The sequence below is a fragment of the Mucor velutinosus genome, assembly GCF_035048745.1.
Source record: "Mucor velutinosus strain NIH1002 chromosome Unknown tig00001544, whole genome shotgun sequence".
In the NCBI taxonomy this organism is placed as follows: Eukaryota; Fungi; Mucoromycota; class Mucoromycetes; order Mucorales; family Mucoraceae; genus Mucor; species Mucor velutinosus.
The window spans coordinates 500685-526707 of record NW_027041908.1 but is presented as its reverse complement, the minus strand read 5'-3'; the positions used below and the strand labels follow the sequence as shown (position 1 = coordinate 526707).

The 26023-nt window shown below is 41.9% G+C and overlaps 9 protein-coding genes across 9 annotated transcripts; 7 read left to right on the top strand and 2 right to left on the bottom strand.

Annotated features, from left to right (window-relative positions):
* Positions 1-1553: 1553 nt before the first annotated feature.
* ATC70_005493 (uncharacterized protein) lies at positions 1554-3422 on the bottom strand (the record flags this gene model as incomplete). The annotated part of the gene is made up of 3 exons (XM_064824781.1): positions 1554-1857; positions 1926-2774; positions 2836-3422. 3 exons carry the CDS (start codon positions 3420-3422, stop codon positions 1554-1556), a joined length of 1740 nt encoding a protein of 579 aa, XP_064680158.1.
* Positions 3423-3922: 500 nt separating this feature from the next.
* On the top strand, positions 3923-5851 carry ATC70_005492 (uncharacterized protein; the record flags this gene model as incomplete). Its single annotated transcript, XM_064824780.1, has 2 exons — positions 3923-4324; positions 4418-5851. 2 exons carry the CDS (start codon positions 3923-3925, stop codon positions 5849-5851), a joined length of 1836 nt encoding a protein of 611 aa, XP_064680157.1.
* Positions 5852-6044: 193 nt separating this feature from the next.
* ATC70_005491 (uncharacterized protein) lies at positions 6045-7127 on the top strand (the record flags this gene model as incomplete). The annotated part of the gene is made up of 1 exon (XM_064824779.1): positions 6045-7127. One exon carries the CDS (start codon positions 6045-6047, stop codon positions 7125-7127), a length of 1083 nt encoding a protein of 360 aa, XP_064680156.1.
* Positions 7128-7365: 238 nt separating this feature from the next.
* Positions 7366-8374, top strand: ATC70_005490 (uncharacterized protein; the record flags this gene model as incomplete). The annotated part of the gene is made up of 3 exons (XM_064824778.1): positions 7366-7584; positions 7655-8246; positions 8313-8374. The coding sequence occupies 3 exons, from the start codon at positions 7366-7368 to the stop codon at positions 8372-8374; spliced, it is 873 nt and encodes a 290-aa protein (XP_064680155.1).
* A 1854-nt stretch (positions 8375-10228) lies between these two features.
* Positions 10229-14590, top strand: ATC70_005489 (uncharacterized protein; the record flags this gene model as incomplete). Its single annotated transcript, XM_064824777.1, has 3 exons — positions 10229-10289; positions 10358-13834; positions 13896-14590. 3 exons carry the CDS (start codon positions 10229-10231, stop codon positions 14588-14590), a joined length of 4233 nt encoding a protein of 1410 aa, XP_064680154.1.
* Positions 14591-14681: 91 nt separating this feature from the next.
* On the bottom strand, positions 14682-15722 carry ATC70_005488 (uncharacterized protein; the record flags this gene model as incomplete). The annotated part of the gene is made up of 1 exon (XM_064824776.1): positions 14682-15722. One exon carries the CDS (start codon positions 15720-15722, stop codon positions 14682-14684), a length of 1041 nt encoding a protein of 346 aa, XP_064680153.1.
* Positions 15723-16474: 752 nt separating this feature from the next.
* ATC70_005487 (uncharacterized protein) lies at positions 16475-17693 on the top strand (the record flags this gene model as incomplete). Its single annotated transcript, XM_064824775.1, has 4 exons — positions 16475-16701; positions 16764-16848; positions 16903-17008; positions 17092-17693. 4 exons carry the CDS (start codon positions 16475-16477, stop codon positions 17691-17693), a joined length of 1020 nt encoding a protein of 339 aa, XP_064680152.1.
* Positions 17694-19909: 2216 nt separating this feature from the next.
* ATC70_005486 (uncharacterized protein) lies at positions 19910-21355 on the top strand (the record flags this gene model as incomplete). The annotated part of the gene is made up of 7 exons (XM_064824774.1): positions 19910-20023; positions 20078-20343; positions 20397-20465; positions 20523-20575; positions 20632-20687; positions 20748-21212; positions 21266-21355. The coding sequence occupies 7 exons, from the start codon at positions 19910-19912 to the stop codon at positions 21353-21355; spliced, it is 1113 nt and encodes a 370-aa protein (XP_064680151.1).
* Positions 21356-23439: 2084 nt separating this feature from the next.
* On the top strand, positions 23440-24863 carry ATC70_005485 (uncharacterized protein; the record flags this gene model as incomplete). The annotated part of the gene is made up of 7 exons (XM_064824773.1): positions 23440-23556; positions 23616-23881; positions 23931-24002; positions 24056-24155; positions 24207-24444; positions 24498-24730; positions 24786-24863. 7 exons carry the CDS (start codon positions 23440-23442, stop codon positions 24861-24863), a joined length of 1104 nt encoding a protein of 367 aa, XP_064680150.1.
* Positions 24864-26023: the final 1160 nt, after the last annotated feature.

Genomic DNA, 26023 nt, shown 5'->3' with positions numbered 1-26023 from the left:
TTAAATGCCTCTGCTTTTTTTTTAATTTCTTTCTTTCATTTCATCTTTTCATTACGCTCTTTTCTTTATTATCCTATTGAAAGATGAAATTTAAGGGGATATAGGTAGGGAGAAACATGCCAAATAGCAGAAAAAAGGGTTTTTTTCTAGTTTGAATACCAACAATGCACTGCAATTATACACTAATAAATGAAGAAAGCTAGATCCCCAGGTACCTTATGTAATGAAGAGGGTCCTTGCATTGATTCAGCATTTAGGAACCGCCTAAACAAGAATAGTTTCTGTTTATAGCACCCTCATGTTCATTCATTAACAGTCTCGTCAATGCGGCAGAGCTTTAAGCTTGTCTGTTTAATTGGCCATAATGGTGAATCTGGCCTCCATGGTTACAATGATACTGCATATGTACCTGTCATTTGTGTCATTATGTTGCTATTCAATCGTATTTACTCTCAGTTAATTGCATCGTCGATATCCAATACACATTTGATATACCAGCGACCACTGTTAGGGCTTTGGATTATCATAGATTGACAACTGTAGAGATGTGCATGTCGTTTCAATGCATTTTACGACTAATAAATGAGCAAAAGCGTATGGTCTTGAGCAGAGATAATGGCACATTGAATTACTAATGAACGCTCAAGGGCAGATTCATGGCAAGGAGAGCCTCTGGCATCTACATACACCTGTGCCCTGAACTGAAACGAAGTGTATTTCATGAGCAGATCCTGACAACGGCAAGACCGACTCATTCATTAAGATCCGAGGATGTCTGTTCTAATCAGATTATAGATCTTAGATATAAAATGTTCATTACGGTAGTGACACAAATCATACAAAACGCAGCCCACTACAAAATAAAGCTTTCAGGGGACCCTTTCTTTTCCATGATAGATTATTTTCAGGCCATTCTTCTTAATCAGATCAAGTAAAGCAAGCATTTCTGAATAGTGATCAGTTTTGCAACGCACAAAGTTTAATGACACGCAAGCGAATTTCTGTCAACTTGAAGCTATCGACATCAATTTGCCTTTACCAGGCTCACTGAATCCCTCCAAAACGTACAATGGTTACATTGCATATCATTTCATACCAAAGGCCAGAGACTGCACTGTCTAATGGTGATACTTTTCCGTCTGCAAAGCATTAGGTTTGCATTTGTTGCTTAGCCTCATGTGTTTGTCTAGCCGTAAAGCCGCGATATATCAATTGCGATTCAAATAGAGTTTATGTTCTTTAACAGGTAATGTTACTATGTGCTGAGATCCAGCTTTTGTGATACTCTCCACATTATGCTACATACTCTTTTTGGAGCGACGCACACACAAGCATGCATTGTGCTATTCACATCATGATTGGAGGCACTATTTCCCGATTGAAAGCGACTGAAATCCAATATGGCATTGAGTTCAATGAATGAAAATGATCGAAAACACGTTGCTCGATATCGCAAAGTGCATGACACTTTTATGATGAAATCAATCGACTAAAAATAAAGCAAGCCTTTTTGGTAAGATTAGTGAATTTATTGCAATGATGATGATGGTAATTTAAATGACATTAGAGTTATGAACGCGGAATACGTCTGGTAACAAATTATTGATGAAAGATGCTGGTGTTTGGCCGTTGGATTGGGGGAAGAAATAAAAGAAGATAAACATGATCCAGAAAGCAGCACGCAACCAGACCCAAACAGAGAATCCTGACACAACCTCTTGCTCCTCCAAAGGTGCTTGCTTGTTTTCTATTTCAATCTTTCTTGGTTTGGGAGTCTTTCCAAAACTCTTGACAACCTGATCAGAGGTTAATTTGCTTCCTGCAAGTACAATGGGGACACCTGTTCCGGGATGCGTGCTAAACATGTTGCATAAACATATGTAAGTCAAGATTATTTTAGAGCCCCCTGTTTTGATCTACATTACCTTGCACCCACAAAGAATAGGTTATCATAACGACCGGTAGAATCCTTAGTGCTCGGACGGAACCAGAGCACTTGAAGCACATCATGAGAAAGACCCAGAATAGAACCTCGCCAAAGATTGAACTTGCTTTGCCATACAGCGGGGTCATTGACTTGCTCATGCTCAATCAAATCTGCAAAATTAGACATACCCAAACGACGCTCAATCACAGCCAACACCATCTTACGTGCCTTGTTCACCATAGCTGGGTAATTCTCGGTCGTAGCATCGCCTGTCTTGCTCTTCATGTGGCCAATAGGCACCAAGACAATGATAGAGTCCTTTCCATCGGGGGCAGCAGAAGGATCAATACGGGAAGGCACATTGACGTAAAAAGAAGCTTCAGAAGGCAAGCCAAAATCCTTGAAGATTTCATCGAAACTCTCCTGATAAGCCTCGGCTAAGAAAATGTTGTGCACGTCCAATTGAGGCACCTTGGTAGACATGGACCAGTAGAAGGAAATAGAAGAAGAGGTCAATTTCTTGGAAGCCAATGTGTTTTGCGTCCATCGGCAAGGAGGCAAGAGATTGTGATAAGCATACACCAGATCTGCGTTACAAACAACCGCATCGGCATCGATGATGTGGCCATTTTCCAAGGTTACACCTGTCACTTGTTTGGTGGCATCATTGGTGTTAATCTTGGCCACAGGCGCATTGTAGATAAACTCGGCATCGTACTTGGCCTTTGCAATCATCTCTAGCTTTTGGACCACCATGTTGAAACCACCGCGAGGATACCATATACCTTCAGCAAATTCCGTGTACTGCAACAAACTGTAGACAGCGGGAGCATCGTAGGGAGACATGCTAAAGAGAGCATGTAAATAGGACGAATCCATCGGCAGCCAATGATACCACACACACTTACCCCATATACATGGTCTGAAACGTGAATGCCATGCGCATCTTCTTGGTCTTGAAATATTTGGAGGCACGATCGTAAATCTTGCCAAACAGGTGCAAGCGAAAGATCTCTGGAGCATACTTGATGCGAATCAGGTCCCAGATGGATTCGAAATTCTTCTTGAGCGCAATCAATGTGCCGCTTTCGTAGTGGATGTGCGTCTCTTTCATGAAATCCAGGAAACGGCCAAACCCAAGGGGGCCCTCCACACGGTCCAATTCAGCCTTCATGCGTGTCAAATCAGACGACAATTGGATAGACTCACCATCATCAAAATGCACCTTGTAGTTGTTGTCGCATCGCAGAAGCTCCAAATGGTCTTGAATGCGTTCATCCAAATCAGCAAAGGCATCCTCAAAATACTTGGGCATCAGATAGAGAGAAGGGCCTTGGTCAAAACGATGGCCTCCATGATGGATCAAGGAACAGCGACCACCACCAAAGTCGTTCTTTTCAACCACAGTGACCTTGAAGCCTTCGCGAGCTAAACGAGCAGCAGTAGCCGTGCCACCAACACCAGCACCGATAATAACGATATGTTTCTTGGACATGTGCAAAAGTAAGAGAGAGAGAGATAAGGGTGAAAAGCAAGAGGAAAAAGCAAAAGAAAGGCGAAAATAGAAAAAGGTCTTTATATACATTGCATATGTCAAAACCCGGATGCGATGTGCAAGCGTGTGTTTAGGAGGAGATTTGGAGCAAAAAGGAGATGGAGATGGAGGCATTTGATGCGTTGAAATGAAGCTTATGCAGTTTTCATTGTCTTGACGCTTCAAGGAGTCAAATCGAAGCTTTTTTTTTTTTTGCAGGGTGGCTCAATATAGCAACGCATCCTGCGTAACAAGCCTCCTTGGCGGTGAAGCGTTTAGAAGAAAAACAACGAAATTCAATCAGAAGAGTAAAAGAAGAGGCATCGATTCAGATGCTGCCTGTTTGCCTATCACTCCCTCTTTTTTCTGGCCTAATATAAATACCATCTATACCTGGTGTTTTCGGCTCTTTTTTTTTCTTCTCTTCTTTATCCCCAATTCAACTTTATACATTACTCGCCATGCTCCTCACTTACATGGAAGTCCACCTCTATTACACTTTACCCATGCTGGGTGTTTTGTCCTGGCTATCGAAACCCTACTACACATCTACCGATTCGCTCAAATTCAAATTTCTGTCACTGGTTGCCTTCACTACTGCTTCTGTCTGGGACAATTACATTGTTTATCACAAAGCCTGGTCCTACTGCCCTACCTGTGTCACGGCTGTCATTGGCTACGTGCCTTTGGAGGAATACATGTTCTTCATCATCATGACTCTATTGACCGTGTCATTTACCAATTTGGTGATGCGTTGGCATTTGCACAGTTTCTTTATCAAACCTGAAACGCCCGTCCTTCAATCCATGCTGGTCCGTTTTGTTCCTATAACAGCTTTATTAATCACTGCATACAAAGCTTGGGTAAGCCAGCAAACAAACAAATGATGTGCCGCATATCATTTTAATATTAACTATTTGCTTCATATATATATATATATATATATATATATATAGCATTTGGCGGTCCCTGGAAAGCCATTATTCTATGGATCATGCATTTTGTGGTACGCCTGTCCGGTGCTGGCCTTGCTGTGGTTTGGTGCTGGTGAATACATGTTGCGTCGTCCTCTGGCTGTCCTCATCTCCATTGCTCTGCCTACTCTCTTTCTCTGCTGGGTAGATGTGGTCGCCATCGGTGCTGGCACTTGGGACATTTCGTTGGCTACAAGCACTGGTAAATTCGTGGTGCCTCACCTGCCCGTGGAGGAATTCATGTTCTTTGCGCTAATTAATACCGTTTTGGTATTTGGTACTTGTGCGATCGATCGTACGATGGCGATCCTCCACCTGTTCACGAAGAAGAGTCCTTATCAGCGCCAATACCAGCATGACAAGTCGTTCCTTCACCAAATTCTCGAGATGACATGGGCGTTCTGTTTGCCCGACCAAGTGCTCAATACAGAGACATTCCACGACTTGTCTGTCAGCTGGGATATCCTTCGCAAAGCCTCCAAGTCCTTTTACACCGCCTCTGCTGTTTTTCCTGGTGATGTGCGGCAGGAACTCGGTGTGCTGTACGCCTTTTGCAGAGCTACGGACGATCTCTGTGACAATGAACAGGTCCCTGTGCAAAAGAGAAAGGATCAATTGACGCTGACACATCGATTTGTGAGCGACTTGTTTAGCCAAAAGAGCAGCGCGCCTTCTGCCATTGACTGGGAATTCTACAACGATCAATTGCCTGCTTCCTGCATTTCTGCCTTCAAGTCGTTCACTCGTTTGCGCCATGTGCTGGAAGCTGAAGCCATCAAAGAATTACTCGACGGATACAAGTGGGATTTGGAGCATCGTTCCATCATGAATCAGGAGGATCTCAGTTATTACTCAGCTTGTGTTGCCAGCAGTGTTGGTGAGATGTGTACTCGCATCATATTGGCTCATGCTGATAAGCCCACCTCTCGCAAGGAAACTCAATGGATCATTCAGCGTGCTCGTGAAATGGGTCTGGTACTCCAATACACAAACATTGCTAGAGACATTGTTACCGACAGCAAGGAGCTGGGCAGATGTTACTTACCGCAGGCGTGGCTTACGGACAAGGAAGTGGGTTTGATACAAGACGGCCGTGCCCGAGACATTGGAGAGGAGACATTACTATTACTATCACATCGATTGATCAACCAAGCAGATGAGCTCATGGTGTCTGCCAACAAGGGTATTGACAAGCTACCTAGCCACTGTCAAGGGGGTGTGCGTGCTGCTTGCAATGTCTATGCGTCTATCGGAGCCCGGCTCAAGTCTTACAGACATCATTATCCCAGCAGAGCACATGTTGGTCATTGGAAGCGAGTGCAAATTGCTCTTCTTAGCGTATACAACCTTTACACCGCGCCAATCGAAACAAAACAGGGCAGGCAGGGAAAAATGAGAAATCTAAATACCATTTAAGCTCTTTTTTTTTTTTTCATTTTCTGTATAATCACTTTTTCTATAATAAAGAAAAGGGATTCGGCAAGCACAAGAAAAGAAGGATTTCTACTATTCTCTGCATTCCATTTGTCTTTTTTTGGCTAATAAAATATAAATGAGGGCAATTTATATTAGCATCTTTACCTTCTTTCTCTATATTTATACAAAATAAATGAGACATTGTGATGATGGTGGTGGCAGAAGACATCCCAATGTGCCTTCACTGTCCACATTATTGATATCAGATCCGCCTGTGATTGTCATTGAAGACGACGACCCAGATGTTGCTGAATCAACACAGGCACAACACGCTAAATTATCGCCATTACTGTCACCGGTTGACTCGCATTATGCTTCTTCCATTTCATCCAGCTGCTGTTCATCTCCTCATTTGCTGTCAGTCAGTCAGTCTTTGCCTCCTTTGCAAGGCGATGACCCGCCAAAAAGATTGAAAAGACATCCCTCCATCTCATCCATGTCAAGTATCACATCCAACTGCTCTTCTTCATCTTTGATGACTAAGCCCACACTATGGCATATTACATCGCCTTCCATCTCTCCCATACTGTCGCCTAGCTCCATCTCTTTTCCTTTTCCTTCTCCCTCAACACAGCAGCAGCAGCAGCAGCCATCTATCTTGATATCGCCTTCCTCTCCCTCTGCTCCATCCACACTGACTCTACAGCCTTGTCGATCTCCCTCTCCTGTCGCTGCTACTCCAGAGCGAGATCAAAGGCCGCTGTTGCCGCCTTCTACCCAAATCATTGTGAACGAAGAAGGAGAGACCATCCTCAAGCGCAGACGAGGTAGGCCACCTAATGCAAAAGAGTCTCCAGAAGAGGGAGGATGGACATTTCTGACACCCACTGTTTGGGATGTCAAAAACCAGCAGTCGTCTCAAGATGCAGCGACAAAAGGTGTTGTCTCAAATCAACAACAGCCACCACAGACACTTGCAGCGTCCATCACAAACGGAGGCGTCGCCGTGTTCTCGAGCTCCATTGTGAAGGATCCACTTTTACAAATGCCTAGAAAGAAGCGAGGAAGAAAACCCAAGACGCAAATAGCCGGTAACTCGTGCTTTGTGTGGAAAGACATCACTGCTACTAGAAGATCTACAAAAGCGATGAAGCTAGCACAGCAGCAGCATAAAAAAAGAGATCATCTAGTAGACCAAGACGGTACATCTAGTACCACAGCCACTCGGTTGAGAAGGATTGAGCAAGCTCGTCCAGTTGATACCAACACCAGCTAAACAAAGCCTTATTTATTACGTAATTTTCATTACCACAACGCCTTATTTATTGCAATGCCAATGCACCCTTACCTTATATTGTACATTTCCCTCTTATTTTATGCCATAAACTATCATTTCAAGTTTGTTAGATCTCCTGTGTGTGTGTGTGACCGTACTAGATTGACGCTCTACTTCTCAGCAGAAACCCCGGATGCCACCCTTTTGTTTGTTTATCCCACACACTTGTATACTAAAAATGAACGTTACTGCACTCAAGCGATATATTCCGGCCTATACGAAGTCCATTAGAACCTACTCTTCAAAAGCCGTCAATGTGTCGTTTGATAAATATGCCTTAAAGCCATCTCAGGAACCGCCTGTCTTGATTTGTCATGGACTGTTTGGCTCCAAGCAAAATTGGACCTCTCTCGCAAAAGCCATGAGCAACAGATTATCAAGAGATGTCTACACCATTGTAAGTCTATTGATCAGATCTGTTTCCATCATTGATAGTGCATGTGATATTAAGTTTGAGTCATGCGTAGGATCTTCGCAACCATGGTGACAGCCCACATACCGCTGAACACACCTACGATGCCATGACTAAGGATTTAATGGCATTCATAGATCAACAAAATTTAAAGAACCCCATCTTGTTGGGCCACTCCATGGGCGGAAAGGCAGTAATGAATACAGCACTAGCATGTCCTGATCTCGTATCCAAACTGATTGTGGTGGATATGCCTCCCGTCGCCATGAAGCTCGCTCGCAATTTCAGCAATTATATCACTGCCATGAAGGCCATTGAAGAAGCCAATCCCTCCAAACAAAGCGAAGCTGATCAAATTCTGTCTCAATACGAATCCAATGTGGGCGTGCGCATGTTCTTATTGACAAACCTGAAACGCATGTCAGATGGTGCCTTGCGTTTCCGTATCCCCTATGATGTTTTAGGAAAATCACTGGAAAACATTGGCGGGTTTCATGTACCTGAAAATGCATTTTATAAGGGTGAAACTCTGTTCATTGCTGGTGGAGCGAGCCCTTACTTGCGTCCCTTCCATGAACAAGAGAGGCAAATCAAGCAGTTGTTTCCCAATTCAAAGTTAGAGGTGGTGGAGGATGCTGGGCATTGGGGTAAGTTGGCCAGCGATGGTATCGGGATGTCTATTCTGTGTACTCACATCTGTTTTTTTTTACCAGTTCATGCGGAGAAACCGGATGCTGTATTGAATTTGATCACATCTTTTGTTCTGGATCAATAAAATTATGTGTAGATGATTCTATCGATTCTAGCCTGTTTATGTGTAGTTTTGTCAACTATATGTGTACGTCTTGGACTAGGGTCACACTCAGCGTATGCCATTTCGAGTAAGATATCTCGTATTTGAATGGGCAGTTTGCAACGTTAAAGTTCGTTACTGTATGCAGCACGTGTAATAGAAGCAAGGAAAGAGTCAGGCTAAGCTGTAGTATCTTACAGTTCGTATCCCCCCCTTCCTATAAGATTCACAACTATCGATTGCTTTATACGAATGGCATCATCCAACCTGCCAGCCAAAGATGATTTCACCTCCGCTCAGTATCTGCTCCAGATTGGACAAATTTGATCGAATTTCGACTTGATCCAACTATTTTGCTAAATTAGACCATGTAAGCTGCGATGATCATCCCATACTTCCTAATGCATTCTTGATGCACTTTTCAATGCGCATCCAATGATGCTGCTTATGAGATATACTTTGACTGAAATTATTGAGCAATATATGAAAATACGAAATGGGGTTTTCGGCGAAAAGGTCGAGATTTTGTATCTCAAAACCTCACAAATGTTATTTCAAGAGTTGCGCTGGTTCGATAGAAACATTTTGATTCAAGATATACCATAGTAAAAGTCTTCGTTTTCAAGATGAAAAACGCGATCGTTTGATTTTTGATGAAAACCATGAGGGGTACCTCATGCTTTTTGGTCGAATTTTGGCCATGTTTTTTTGGTCCCCAAAAAGTTGAGCAAAGGAGTTAGTAAGTTCGTGCTAGTCGAGAGGGAATGTTTGGTGCTATTTTGGAGGTCTAAAACGGCCTCTATCTCGAGAAAGTGCAGCCCAAAATACTTGGGTTTTGCTGTAATTTACATACTTTTGAGTAGCAGAAGGTAATAAAGGTATACTGTCAGCTTTGGATAAGCTATAAAAAAGGCATGGCTTTTTAAAGACAATGTAACGTTGCACAGTGTCAGGGTCCAACATACTCTTATTGGATTCTGCAGACCTTTGAGGGTGAAAATGGGGCCACCACAGAGTAAAGCATTTAGCCTGCATCAAAATCACCATCACGCTGTTTTTTTTCGATAGGGTGGCGGTTTTGATCATGTCATGGATTTCTCAAAGATATACAAATGCTATTCTACTTGTCACCAATGTGGTACTCATATGCTAGACATGTCTAAATAAGGGTTTCTGTTCATTGTTGACAGATAAGGTTATAAAGGTTTCATTGATCGACAGCTGCTGCAAGCAGTGGGTTGAACCCCGCACGATTCAGGTACACTTCACAGCCGAAACACCTACAGCTCTCACAAATCCGTCTGTGAAATGGTGAATTAGGACGTGCAACCTCTACAGTCAATTGAAATCAAGTATTTTACTCACCATAAAATGCCACATCAATGATTGCACACATGTTTCATTGTAGAAATGCATCGACATTGCGCTTGTCTAGTCCCCTCTGCTTGAATAATGAATCCATCAATTGCCATTCTCTGTGGATTATTGCATAAATTGCAAGACAAATGTCAATGATACATCAGTTGGACCTCTCTCTCTTTTATTCCTCAATTTTTAAATATTAAATCATGGTGCAGTTTCTGCATGGTTTTATAATCGTTCAACTTATAATCGCCATTTCTGCTGTATACTATGCCCTGCAGCACCTAGATATAAACCATGCACAGCTCATATTGGAGCTAGAGAGAGAAATGAAGACATTTCATGTACACCCATCGCTTTGTAAGTTGGATATCCTATTTGGCGATTATTGTCACTAAAAGAACCTATTATGTAGTCAGACGAGGATGTACGATAGAAAGTGTACAAAGCAAAGCAGTGCATAGCACATTACTGATGGATGCTGTTACAACCAAAGGATCCAGACTGATATACTTTGATCAATGCAATCTATCTGGTATGCACTGTCTCACTGGGCCTAACGTGTGATCAGTTAGCTTCTAACCCATCATACTCTATATTTAGTCAGTGGCTGCCAAATCAACAACTTGAACTTCGATATCGCAAGAAGAGTGCCTACCTTTGAGGACCATTGGCTGCTTCCCAAGAAAGCACTAGGGCCAAAGCTGCGAATAGAAGCTGATATTGTCAAGGAGAATTTACTTTCAATCCAGCTGAACAGGCTCTACAGGAGGTTCTGGAGATTTTACATGCTGCTCGGTTTCATTCTCACAGCAGCCATATATCGACTGCTAATCGAAAATCTGAGGGCAGCTGTCATTGTCAAGGTGAATGCTGTGGACTACATACTGAGTGCCATACAAAACCAAGCTGATAGTATTGTCGCTTGTATTTATTACTACAAGGCGCTAAAAGACATCATTCGTATTCTAAAAGGTGGGAGACAATCAGACAAAAACAACGACAATAGCAGCGATAATGATAGTCGCCCACATGGTAGCAATCGCCCAGACAATGGCAATCATCTAGGCAATGGCAATGACAGCGACGATGGCGACAGCAACAACAATAAAACCGGCAGCAGCAATGATGGAGTCCTCCAACAACGGCCCACTCAAGGCACCTCATGTGTTCCTACCAGAGCCGAATCAGTAGCAAATGCTGGTCCTATTACAACTCATCCGCCACAAGCAGGACAAGAGCAAAATAAACCTACTGAAGCTGGTGATGGCACACGGTTCACTAGGCCAGCGTCAACGCCATCGCCTTCTTCAAGTCCATCAAGGAGAGGCTACGGGGATCCTGCCACAATTAATCTCGTCGCTACCTTTAATGCACAAACAAGATTAATTACTGATACTCCAAGTCGTTCTGTTTCAACTATCGCACCAACACTGAACACTGCCGCTGGTCCTCCAACAGCATCAACTTCAGCAAGTAATCCAGCACCAGATATTGCCAGCGAAACTACGTTTGTCGATCAGCCCACAACCACATCCTCGTCTGATGCTGCCCTAGCGAATCAATCAGCAACCACTTATTCAGTCGACAATGCAAGCACAAGCTTTGATAAAATGTCTGGCTCTCAATGCTCTGAGCCTCTGTCAGAGGTCCCACAAGAAGCGACAAGCGCCCCACAAGTGTCTACTGCTGCTCTTACTGTCCCTACTGTTTCTGATTCTCCAGTGGCTTCTTCAACGCATGCTGGGAGAGGAAGCTCTGGCGAGGAGATAGCGAAAGGCTCAAAACCACCGAGAAGTCCAAAAGGTAAAGGGCGAGAGGTTCAAGTCTCAAAAACTCAAACTACAAATCCCAAAAGCTCAAAGGCGTCTTCCTCAAAACCTACTACTGCTATACCTGGACGTATCACCAAGCCATTTCCACCTCGCTCCCGTAGACCTCAAGAAGCCAAGGTAGTTTTCACAGGAACAAGCTCAACTCAACAAGGCGTTATTCTTCCTCAACATTCTGCTGCTCCTGTGGCTCGTCTCGCAACCGCTGTATTTTTTTCATGCCCTTTGGAAGATAGAGAGTCTACACCAGATTTTGTTGTGAGAAAAAAACGCACAAAATCAGCTCCTGTATCTCTTGCCAGTTCCACTCCAACTGCTCCAAATGTTCAAGAATTTGTTGAAGCTTCTACATTGTGCGCACTCTCTCAACATGCAGTAGATGCCTCTCGCGGCGTACCATCGTTAGGACATCCCACGTTAAGCCTTAACATTGATACGCCAGTTGTAATTAACTTTTATCAGCGTATTGTCCCAGAAATGGCAGGTAGTATCAGTGTGATTCCACAAGAAGTAGCAGACGCTACAAATGCTCAACGGCTACAAAAAGGCACCTCAGCACTCGGTGGTCAGCATCCAGAACCTCAACATCAAGTATTGGCAGCTAGCAATCAATACATTCAGCCAGATGTACTAACTCCAGCCCCTCATCGTCATCAACAACAATACATGGCATCGTCTAATACTCAACACTCTCAGCACAATCCTACTCAATATACTCACACTGCTTCTCCCGCATTCCATCACTACAACCAAGTGCAACAACAGTATCCACTTGCCGCTAGTCAATATATGCAACATGCTACTGCACCACCAAAACAAACACCTGTTTTTGAACCTGATGGTTTGGCGGAAAAGCTCACAACTGGTATGAATGACATGCTTGGAAATTTTAGAGATGGTGGTGTCAGAAATACACACGCATCGGATCCTTCTTATTCCACATTACCTCAGCAACGGCTTCTTGGGCAGCACCTTAACCAACAGCAGCTTCCTGACCGACATCCTCAGCAGCTTGTAAATGAAGATATTGCTATGTGGAGTGAATCACAAGAGAACTCCAATCAAAGCATGACGGAGGCCACTAGGCATGACACAATGGCTTATTCCATGGCTCCTTCGGCAGCAAGCACTGTGGCTCATAACATGAACGCTACTATGAACGATCCGATGCCTGAAGATGACGGTCATCATACGGCTACTGTGAAGGACGACATCACAGTTGATACCTATCTCTATCATGCAACAAATGAAATGTTTCCACCCTTTTATCGTTCATACAAAACCGCAAAAGTTATAGAATACAGAAAATATCGCAATCGCCTTAGACGAGCATGGTTGCTTAGACCTAGGACTTGGAGACTACGAGTTCGCAGAAACAAGAGAAAACATAGAAAGCGAAGAAGATTGGCGTGCCTTGCTCGGCTTGCATCTGCTTTGATTCAAGAGGAACGAGCTGGTGACACTTTTGCTGTTACAGTGTTAGATTCAGACATGATGCCGGAGGTTCCTTCAAATGCCGAAACGTCTACTTATGCTGAAGCATCTGCTCATAGTGAGACATACATTTATGGAGAAGCGCCAAATCATCCTGAGAATCCTATTCAGGTCGAGGCACCCACTTTTGTTGAAACACCCACTCTAGCTGAAGCACTCATTCATTTGGAGGCGCCTCCTCGTTTCCAGGGACCTGCTCATGATGAACCACCATTCTATCTCCAGGAACCTGCTCATTCGCAGACACGCACTCACGATAAGCTATCCGCTTCTGCTGTAACATTTACCCCTGAGGCCCCTCCCAATGTCCACTCTGATCCTATCCCAGTTGAAGATTCTTTACTTCCTGGTGCCGATGATGACCTTGACCCGGCTGATCTCTTTGATACACTGACAATGGCCATACCACGGCCACCAACACCGCCACGACCACGACAGACCGAAGCGTCTTTTACTGCAACAAATGAGCCGTCTGCTTCTCTAACACTTTTTGATTCTGGCTCTGATGATGATGTGTCTCCACTTCCTGCCATTTTTATGAGGCCCTTAGATTCTTCCATCGAAAATTCAGAATCAACCCTTGACCAGTTGCTTAATGGTCTCCAACTTCAGCCAACGGCTCCAAATCCAGCTATGGCTCGCGCAGCTGCAACCTACAACTTTGATGCGGACCCTCTTTTACCTGAATCTCGTTCTGGTTCTGATGATTCTTTAGAGCAGCAGCCATATAACAATCCGCTGGACGGCCATGGAAGTAGGTGCAATAGCATGAGAGATCTTAAGGTTAAACGGACTAACCTCGAGCAATTTCATAGGTGATTTCAGTGAGAACTCTCAAAGTAACAAGTATTCCAATGAATCGGTAGCATCTGGTTTAACTGATCAGCATCATACTGACAATAACGTCAACGCTCCCTTGTTACTCCTCGCCAGTCGCTTTTCTCCTCCATTTCAGTCTCCCTCTCCTTCACGAGATCCCAGGCTACAAGATCTCTCTGGAGAAAACAACAACATTGTGAATCCTGCACACGCTGTATCCGATGAGATAGATGACCTGGTCGCTTTCCCTCAACAAGTCTTTGCTGATGATGAAACTGTCAGTACACCACCGTTCTTTCCTTCTCCTTCCAGACCGTTGTCTCCAGACATTGGCCACTCTAAACCTGTTCCTCCAGCCAATATAGAGACACAACTGCCAAATTTCCTCATTAAAGATCTTTATTCATCTGTCAGTCCTCCTACGGGTGAATCCTCCACTCAAAGCAGCTCATATTATACTCCCAGTGTTCCTATCAGAGGGGTGTTTGATCTTCGTCTGCATCTTCCTGAGGATGCTTACATTAGGAAGAGACGGTATGTCGAGGAGGACGTTATGGGAGACGCGAAAGACAAGAAAAATGAAAATGCTGAAAGACAAGTGGAATTGGGCAATTCCGAACAAAAGTTAAAGACAGTCGAAAGCGAAGATAATAGAAGCAAGAGGCAAAAAAAGAAAGACGTGCAGGAATAGATATATTGAGCTTGCTATGTAGATAATCATAAATTTGAATAAATCCCTTATGATTACATGATTGAAAAGACGCCTTTATTTTTATAGTAAATCATATATACCAAAGACCAACCTTTTTGAGGGCTGATTTCTTCTTGTCACCAATTAGAAAGTTGGCATGCACGATCAATGGCTGTATACCTAATTTCTTGGGCAAACCCATCTTGAAATAGTAGTTACCATTAGGAAACAACAGCAAGTCTAACAATCGATAGGGGCTCTTGGTCAAGTCCCGGGGAAACATATGTCGCAGTACGCTGTTCATAACCCTCTGCTGTGTCAACGTTTCGGTTGCATCCTGCTCTTGTATGATTTGGTCCATAAACTGCTTTGTGATCCTCGAGGGTTTCATCATATAAAAACCAGAGTTGATGCTGCGTTGGTCTACTTCTTGGCTGAATATCATATGGGTGTTGGGTCTTTGGGCCATTTGAGTCAATAACGTTTGACGGATGAATGGACTGAGGAAGACAATATCGACATCCGTGAACCACACAGTGATACCAAGGTACAACAATCTCTCCACAACCAAACTTTTTGCGTGTGTAATAGGGCGGTAGTCGTTGCTCTTCCAAAGCGCCATGTCAGATGCAAGAGGCACATGGAACCAATCATTAGGTATCAATGTAACCTGTTTGCCGTAACCCCTTGATGCAACTTCATCCACCACGCCTTGGTCAATAGCAAAGACGAGAAATTTATCGTCTTGTCCTGTGAGCCTGAGCGATTCAATCCAATTCAATGTGTAATCTATCATGCCACTGTTCACGACAGCCATCAGAAGTATCTTCTTTTCCTGAGCTTTTGAATATAAGTTTAGCTTTGATGGCTTTTCTTTTTCAGTGACGACGTTGTTCATGATAGCCATCATCGTCTCTGGTGGTGGAGGGTCATACTTTTTTGGCTGCCAGTGGGGACTAAATGTATCATCTGTTGGTTTCCGTGTAGAATTTGGTGCTGTGTTGCATTCAATTTCTTTTGGGGATGCCACCAACTTGGGTCTTGTGGAGTGAAATGTACCGCCCATCAGCAACAAACATACAATCAGTGTCAACACATAGTAAATGTATCGTTTTGACTTGAATTCAAGCATCTCCAGATAGAAAAAAAGTTGGATAGAAAAAGAGACGATAAAAGATGAGTGATCTCCAGGTTTTATACAAGCTATTTTTAAGTGATCTGCGCATTTGTTTCTCCTAGAGTAAGCTTAACCCAGCACAACACAACATGTCTCCGTTTTAAGCTAGCCGAGGCTGAACATCCCTGGTTGCTTGCGCTGCTTTTCGTGTCTGATGGAATCGATGCAAACGCCAATTTGGTGTCGGTAGGCTTAGCAGCGATATGCAATGAGAGAAGCAGCTCTTAATTACTGTTTTACTAAAGCGATGATCGCTATATACTCTTATCATGTAAGAGCCCCTTTGCAGTGCCTACTTTATTGTAGTAACGGCAAATATAGCTCTTGTACGACAGAGAAAGCTTGTATGCTGCATGATTTGCAAACGCCTAGTGGAGGGCGGAAACCCCGTCATTTCTTGGATCAAGGAACGGTTATCCAAACGAAAAAAGACCATCGTACAGCATTGATTCTTCTTGAGAGCATTCACATGCCAACATTTAAAAAGTAAATATTTGGTTTTCTCCCCAAAAAAGTATCTACCTTGATACAAACAACCACTGAAACTGGAAACCCAAGAGTCTCTTGCTCTGCTTTTAGAGTATTACATACTAAAATGTTACAATCATGTGATATCAAAGCTATTATAGCAATGCTCTCGTTTTTTTTTTTCTTCATCTTTTTTTTCTTTTTTCCCTCTCTCTCTTTTTCCTCCAAATCATCCAACAATGATTATGGCATCAACAAGTACGTTATCAGAATCTCTGTACATAACGCAGGTTCGATTTTGCAGAGCATTAGCAGTGGTTCGCTCGCTGCCAACAGAAAGTGGAGGTGCATTTCAACCGTCCATTGCAGACAAATTGGATTTCTACGGACTATATAAACAGGCACTGAATGGAGACTGTATGTTGCTGAAACCATCATCCAGAAAGGTTGTTGCATACGCTAAATGGTACGTTGTTTGCATAGTGTAAAACTGCCTCAGGATGAATGATGAACATTGTGTTCTTACAGGAAAGCGTGGGATAAAATGAGGGGAGTCAGCCCAATTGACGCTCAAATCATGTATATCAATGCACTTGTTGAGCTCTTGAAAGAGGTACAATACACAATGCAAGAAGCCTTTTCGGCAAACATTCAACCGTATTCCTAGTTTTTGAATCGATTTCCCAATTCAGAATTGACAGAAAGCTTAAATGAATCAGTTCACTATTTGCTCGAAGTCAACGAGGATATAAACACGGACACCGCAGAAGAAGGTATATATTACACATGCACTACAGCAATCTCCCCACAAAAGGGCCTTTTTTAATCCCTATTTGTGTCACACACACCTTCCCAGAGAATCTTATTCAATGGGATACAAATGACCAAGAAAAAGAGGAATACCATTTAGGACAAATCGAGCAGGAGCAGATTCTATCAGAACAGCCTTATTCACACTATTCTAGTCCAATCATTAGCGAATTCCCATTGACACCTGAACTATCCCCAAAATCAAGGAATTTGTACAACACACAGCCGTTTGATGAGGAGGATGAATTCGATAATGAAGTAGCTACTGCGACATCTTCATTGTACTTGTCAACGCCCACGCAACATCCCTACGCCAACTTTAGACGACAAAAGAAGAGAAAGCCGTCGGATGTAGCTATTCAAACGTTAAAAACAGAGGTAGCTGCCTTGTGTGAAGAGATAGATTCGTTGCGGAGAAGGGACATACTCAAGAGAAAATCATCGCACCGATGGCGTTGGTTATGGCTCTTCAGATCAGTAGCAAAGCATGCATTTTTCAATTTCGTGATATTGATGATCTTGTTTCTGGTACTATGGAGGCGAAAATCACCGATTGCATATGCTGTGATAACCTACGCTGGTCCACGGTTACGAGACCTAATGCAATACATGTTTAATCGTATTGTGTTTTGGAAGGTCACCGTCTAAATCGTCAACATTGTATCATTTATCTGTATTATATCTCATACCAAAATATTTCATTCAAAATAAAGCCATTCCGTCAATCAATCCAGTCCTTTGCTTTGATGACTACACCAGTGTCAAGAAATATAGCATAACATCTACACTAGTCATATTATTAGTCCCTAGACACCTTTACAACCCTAACATGGACACTGAGCTTCAAAGCATCTGTCAGGCCTGGCTCATATATGATTAACCAGCCCCACCAGCCAAAAATAATTTAAAGCCAGGCTCATAAACTGTTACCTGATTGGACAAACCTAATGATTTTCGACTAGATCGATCTATTTCGTCAGATTCGACTATATAGAATATGATGATCATCCCCTGCTTCTTTAAGCGGCCCGTGGTGGTAGGGCGAAGTGGTTAAGCATCCAACATGCCATCTGGATGATCCCGGTTCAAATCTTAGTGAATGCATTTTTGGTGATTATTTTGACGTAGTACTGATGTCCTCGTTTGGTGTTTTGTGCTCTTATCCAGTATCTATGTTTTGACGATTCGCATAATTGTATTGGCTCTAGGTGTCGCACCTGATTAGTAGTAGATTTCTTTCCCAACTTAGTTCAAAAAATATCTTATTCCCCTTCATTGCAGACATTGGGTCCACCAACAGTCCTTTTCTTTCCCCTCAGTCTGACATTTTAAGGACTTTAAATAAAACCTGGAGCTCGACTCCCCCCACAAAAAAAAAAGCTTCTTTAAGCTTTCTTGGAGTGCTTTTCAAGGCGCATTCAATGGTGTCAAGTAAGATAGATGTTTTGAATAAACTTATTGAGCAATTTACAAAAATATGAAAAGAGGTTTCTGGCCAAAAAGTAGAAATTTTACATATCAATGTCTCACAACGATGATTTCAGGGAATACGTTAGATCCATAGAAGCATTTTGATTTAATATGTACCTTAGTAAAAGTCTTCATTTTTCAAGGTCAAAAACGCGATCGTTTGATTTTTGATGAAAACCATGAGGTACCCCTCATGCTTTTTGTCCGAATTTCATCCTTGTTTTTTTGGTCCTCAAAAAGTTGAGCAAAGATGTCAGAAAGTAACTACCAAGATGAGAGCAATTGTTTGGTGCTATTCTGACCATCTAAAACGGCCTTGAACGCAAGAAAACGAAGCTCAAATATACTCATATTTTGCTGTATCAGGGACCATAAGGACTAGAAAGAGAAAATACCAGTATGCTGCTTGCCGTATATAAAGTAGCTTACGTGTATATGGATGTAGAGCATCACATAAGAATCAGGTCCACAGATAACACGAAGAGTTCTCATGTGTAAGTAGAGGGTCAAAATGATCGTAGTAGTATTATGATAAGATACGCAAGGGCAATCGGTAGCTCGAGCTGCCGCTGCGCAGGTTGGTTTCCACCAAAGCGAAACGTAGGTCAGGAAACCACCCAAAGTGTCGAAAGGCGCGTACCTTGTAATCTTCTCGCCACTTCTTAGTCAATGAGAACATGAGAGCAGTAACTATCATGGTAATGATGACAACCTAAACCCAAATGCTGGTACAGCTCTAAAGCAAAATCAATTTAGAATTTGTCTGCCTTGATGTATTTGCTAATTTAATGGCATGTATAGAGAAGACAGTGTTGGCCACAATAGACTTCAGTTGATCAATCACAGTGAATCAATGGTTTTTAAGCTATTCAGTAAATATAGTGGCTATTCACCACTATACAAAGGCATGTACATATTGCTATTTTAATCTTTTTTCACCAAATTGTAAACAGCTATCACGACACATCTAGATCAGTTGAATAATAATGACATGATAATCTTAATTTTATTGCAAGATGTGCAAATTAGAAGACGTGGTGCACAGACTACCACTCATTTCTGTAAAAGCACATTACTGCATTCTGCAATAAACTTGATAACACAGTTATCAATAGATTCTTGCTTATCACCTAACAAATGACGCGATATCTTATTTGATGCTCATCATTCCCTCTTTTGTCAAATAACCCTAGCTTTGGGAAAAAGAAGAAGAGACGGTCATATGTAACGGACAGATCTTCTCATACTAAAGTATAGATTTCACCATAGACATTGCAAATTTTCTCATCATTGACCTTATTGACACCATATACAAAATTGAAGCTTTTTATGAATTGTATAAATAGGCAGCAAAACTGTTGGATATCTGATTCAGTTCAAAATACTAATTGAAAATGTCACCGCCTGAACAAAAAGAAACCACCGTCTTGGATAATACCGTCGAAGAGCAAATTGATATCAAACAATTGGCACTTCAGGGCTACTACTTTGAATTTCCTGAAAAGAAGGTATACACAAGACATGAATTTTGTGAATTTGTTTATCAACCCGTTTCTCTGTAGTATCCCAAGCTTCCCGTCTTCGAGCACAAGGATGTTGGTCACCTTGCAGATCCCAAAAAGGCCTCTTTGCTCGATAATGCCACCAAGGTGTTTGATTTGACTCCCAACATTGGAACTGAAATTCATGGTATTCAGCTGAATCAATTGACTAATCAGCAAAAGAACGATCTTGGCCTGCTCATTGCTGAACGCGGTGTTGTATTCTTCAGAGATCAAAAGATTAACCCCTATGAAGGCAAAGAGCTAGGCTCTTACTATGGTCCATTGTATGTTAAATGTGTATTTTCGGTGTGCGTTCTGTATTGACATTGTTTCATAGACACATCCATAATGTTGGCGGCTTATTTGAACCGATCCCTGAAGTGCTGCCCATTTACTATGGTAAAGAGTAAGTATTTAATGTGTCAATTGTTTGTAGCTATTTTCCTAATAAATGATACGGTAGCATTCCAGCAAACCAATACACCAAAGAATTCATTAGCAGAAGAACCTCGGATGGTAGGCTGTAGTAGCACATAGATGTTGTAGGCAGAACTGAAAGTATATACATTTAGGCTGGCACAGTGATGTTAGTTACGAGCTTCAACCTCCTGGATTTACGTTCCTCAAGGTAATTTGCTTGCAGTCATCTTTACCAACAGCCACATACTCACCTACCCAAACACATTAGATTGACATTCTTCCTGGAGAAAGCGGAGGTGATACTATCTGGTCTTCGGGCTATGCTGCTTATGATCGTCTCTCACCAGAGCTTCAAAAGAGAATTGAAGGACTTGAAGCTGTTCATTCTGGTAAAGAACAAGCTGCAGGTGCTGCTTCTGTTGGCCACACCGTACGCCGTGAAGATGTCGAGCATATTCACCCTCTTGTTCGCACCCATCCAGTTACAAAACTCAAGGCTTTGTATGTCCAACCTGGCTTCACTCGCCGTATTGTTGGTCTCAACAAGCACGAGTCAGATTCCCTCTTGCAACTGCTGTATGATCATATTGCTGGCGGGTATGACTTCCATGTTCGATTCAAATGGACTGAAGATGCTGTTGCTGTTTGGGACAACCGCGTTACAAGCCATGTCGCTATTTTTGACTATCTGGATGGCGATCAACGTCGACATGGTTGGAGAATTACTACACAGGTAAGCAGAGATACATGTCAAGACAAATGTGCGATACACTAATGCAATGCTAGGCTGAAAGACCTTATTTCGATCCAGAAAGCAAATCTCAAAAGCAAGTTCGTGAGGAGAAGAGAAAACAAGCAGCAGAGCAGAAAAACTAGCTTAGGAATACATTTGCTTATGAATAAAATGTCTGTATCATTTATCATCAATTTAAAATAGCCTGCTCAAAGTATAAGGCAGAAATTAGGGCATAATTAGTGAACTGATTGCCAAACCTGATGGTGCAAGATTTCCTACATTTAGGAGTTTCTAGAGATAACAGAAAGCTGATCAAATACAGTCAATATTATAGAGATATGGCGATGTTCGCTTGAGATTGAGGTTTCACCATTCATCATGTTAATTCAGAGGGTGGGGGCATGGCTTCTCGTACATGTTGACTAATTATTAACATGGCCTATTATGTTGCTTGCTGAACATGTTTATTTGGTGAATACTGTATGGCTATTTTAGGCTGAGCGTTGAGCATGTGTTTGTTCAAGGAGCTTTTGTGCTCGTAGATTTGGAGCCAGATTGGCTTGACTGCAATCAACCTAGAATTTGTTTTGAGTACACTGATGTCTTTATCAGCCAGCTATCGGATAAGTGAAATATATTAGTCATGCATTCCTTTAACTAGTATACATAGTTCATACAGCCTACCTCTCATGCTTCTGAATCCTTTTCTACGATATTTTTTTTTTCAAATTTCGTTCTTCAAAATAGGACTTGATGCAAGCTGATTCACGTTTTCATTGTAGTCCTGGAAGGTTTTGTAATGTCTACGTGTGTTTTCCTCTCTATTAAACCTTTCGTCGCACTCGACATGTTTGCATTCAAGTTACTTAAAAGGCATTTGTTATCACTGTTCTGGAATTCAGCAAAAAATAGAATGTCGTTGACCTCATCTAATGGCAGATAACGAAAGTCTCTGCAATACAAAAAGGTTACATATCGAGTAGAAACTTTCATGAGTGCGCTAACTTATTGAGCTATGATAGACAGTAATCTGCTAACGTTATTGCCTCCAAATTCGAAATATGACAGCTCATTCTGCTTGGAATGCAGGAGCTCGTTCTACAGCGTGTTCATGGTTTCGGGGATAGCTCCATTCATGTCCTTTGTCTTGTAGAGCAAGGAACTTGAGAAATCATTCCTGACAATTTGTATTTCCCTTGATACGGAACTGACTGTCGCCGGTGAATTCTTGAATCAATCGCTTATTCAGATTAACATCACTACTCAAGTGCTCATCACTGGTTGAAGTATTAACCACTACTCAAATTGCCTTCGAGTTTGAGAAACAAAATCACATTCAAAGAAGCCATCAGACGCGCAAAATACCAAAACCCAATACAAGACGGTATCAGCCTTTACGGCATTACTATCGTAGCAGAAGTAGATTTAAACTTTGGCGGTCTAGCTTTCGCTTCCAAGCCTGACATAGGATCTTACAAATCATTGAGACAAATATTGATAAAAGAGAAAGCAGACTTGTCTACGGATTTCTGTGCCTTTCTTGAGATGAGGTGAGTGTTGCCGTAGGTATGTTCCCCCCTTTATAGACGTTACAGTCAAATATTAAGGATTTAAAAGTGGAGAAAGAAAGAAGGAAACAAGCAATACCGGGTTTTCAGCCAGCTTCTACCAGCCATTTTCCATTTTGATCAGAAAATAAAATGCCACAATACCATAGGAATATGGCGATATTTACTTGTAATTCAGGTAACACTAATCATGCTATTCGAAAGAGAATGGTAATCTCGATAAGAATATTGCCATGCTTCAGCATTAATTGCGGCCAGTGGCTCTTTGATAGGCCAATGTGGATCTGATGAGGCATATAAACTGATTGTGGGTACGAACAAGTGCTTTGTTTCGTATATATAACGGCAATGGTGTGTGATAAAACCATAAGCAACCAATTCGTCAGTGAGAAAATACACCCATTATACCGGCTAAACTTCATCCATTTACTGAAACTAGATAAAATGGTGCAATAGCTTGATTGCTCATTGCGAACGGAATAATTGATCTGACGTGCTTTAGCTACTACATTTCAACAGTTTGCGTCTTTTGGATCATCATTGGCTATCCGAAGATTCACAGGAAGCTTTACATTGTTGCACAAACAGTAAGTGGCATTAAATATAAATATCAAATGGCTTTATAGCGAAAAGTGTAAAGTATCTCTAACAAAAAAATGCCCCCTAACACTAACGACAGCTCTATTGAATCCGTCTCTGAACAGTTCCAAAAGCTTGATTTAAAGGCATTGGCAAGAGAAAAGGGTGCATATCAGGTCTATCCCAAAATCGCTGTAAGTACATATAGGCACATGTATCTACATTTAAGCAGTATCAAGTTGACATTTAAAAGTATCCTCCTCTTGAACCATTTGAACACCATGACCCCGGAAAGCTTGCTGATCCCAAGAAGGCCTCCCTCTATGACAACGCTGAAAAGATCTTTGATTTGACTCCCTCCATTGGCACTGAAGTCCATGGCCTTCAGTTGTCGCAACTCACTGATCAACAAAAGAATGATTTAGCATTGCTAGCTGCTGAAAGGGGTGTCGTCTTCTTCCGCAATCAAGATCTTGATCCCTATCAAGGCGTTGAGCTTGGTAAATACTTTGGAAAGCTGTAAGTTTTCACTGTTTTGAAAATATTGCTGATATTGACCACAAGTTAGCCACATTCACAATCTTGCAGGACAACCTGAAGGTCTTCCAGAAGTAATAAGTGTTTTTTATGACGAGCAAGAGTAAGATGACTGCCTACAATATACTGACAATCCGTACCAACTCATTGCTCCAGTTCTCAAACCACCAAGCTACTAGAGTCTAGATCTGCCGACGAGGCCTGGCACAGCGATATCACCTATGAAAACCAACCTGCTGGCTTGACATTCCTCAAAGTGAGTAGTGTAAGATTCTGAGAGCAGAACATCTACTGACCTTTGTTTTAGATTGATACTGTACCTGGGTCTGGAAATAGTGTTGGTGGAGACACCATCTGGGCCTCTGCCTATGACGCTTATGACAAGCTATCAAAGCCCATGCAACAGTTCCTTGAAGGCTTAGAAGCTGTGCATACAGGTCAAGTCCATAAAGACAATGCCCAGCGTACAGGCCATTTTATTCGCCGTGATTTCGTGGATTCCGTTCATCCTGTTGTTCGTACTAACCCTCTCACTGGCTGGAAAGGTATGCCGACCACAAGTTGTTGCTATCGCTTTTCTCATACTCTATAATTGCAGGTTTGTTTGTCCAACCCGGATTTACAAAGAGCATTGTTGGTTTAAATCGCAAAGAATCTGATGTGTTGCTCAAATTCTTGTTTAATCATATCGCCGGTGGCCATGATTTCCAAGTAAGATTCAATTGGACTGAAGATACCATTGCTGTATGGGATAATAGATCTACGTTCCACTGTGCCATTTTTGACTATTTTAAATCTGGAAGACGCCATGGCTGGAGAATCACGCCTACAGTAAGTTGCTTTGAAAGGAAATGAAAAATACAATCGTACTCATAAGCATTGATAGGCTGAGAGACCTTACTACGATCCCAACAGCAAATCAAGAAGAGAAGATTTAGCAGAAAGAGCAGCCAATGCTCAATAAGTGAAACATTAAATCCATGATAGCAATAAAGTCCTTATTTTGTAGCGAGTGTGTCTACGGCTTCGTATGGCTGTCTACTTTTACTTTGCTTCGGTGAGAACCAACCTGCGCAAATGAAGCTTGCATTACCGATTGCCATTGCTCATCTTATCAAAATACTGCTACTTTTATTTTATCCCTTCATATTATCTGTGGACCTGATTCTTATGTGATGCTCTACATCCATATACACGTAAGCTACTTTATATACGGCAAGCAGCATACTGGTATTTTCTCTTTCTAGTCCTTAGTGTCCCTGATACAGCAAAATATGAGTACATTTGAGCTTCGTTTTCTTGCGTTCAAGGCCGTTTTAGATGGTCAGAATAGCACCAAACAATTGCTCTCATCTTGGTAGTTACTTTCTGACATCTTTGCTCAACTTTTTGAGGACCAAAAAAACAAGGATGAAATTCGGACAAAAAGCATGAGGGGTACCTCATGGTTTTCATCAAAAATCAAACGATCGCGTTTTTGACCTTGAAAAATGAAGACTTTTACTAAGGTACATATTAAATCAAAATGCTTCTATGGATCTAACGTATTCCCTGAAATCATCGTTGTGAGACATTGATATGTAAAATTTCTACTTTTTGGCCAGAAACCTCTTTTCATATTTTTGTAAATTGCTCAATAAGTTTATTCAAAACACCCATCTTACTTGGCACCATTGGGTGCACCTTGAAAAGCACTCCAAGAAAGCTTAAAGACGCATAGGATGATCAGTAGGTTTTACATAGTCGAATCAGACAAAATAATTCAATCAAGTCGAAAATCAACAGAATTTGACCAATCTAGAACAGACTAAAATTCTGAGTTTAAATTTATTCTGGCGACTGGTAGGGCAGGTTGGCAAACTCAATGCAATACCAGATGCTTTTGAAGCCAATGGAAAATAGGCGGCGAATTACATGGTACTATCGTCAGCCGTGCTATTTTCTTTTAAGTCTTGCATCTAATAATGCCAGTCCACGAAATACTTGTAAGATCAACATCTTTCCTTATGAGGTTTTGAAATTGTATAGGGACAATGTGTTATGATGATTATATGTCATTGCTAGATTTATGGCCCTCACGGATAAACGTATGAAGCATTAAGCTTGTGTTTGCAAGAAATGGCA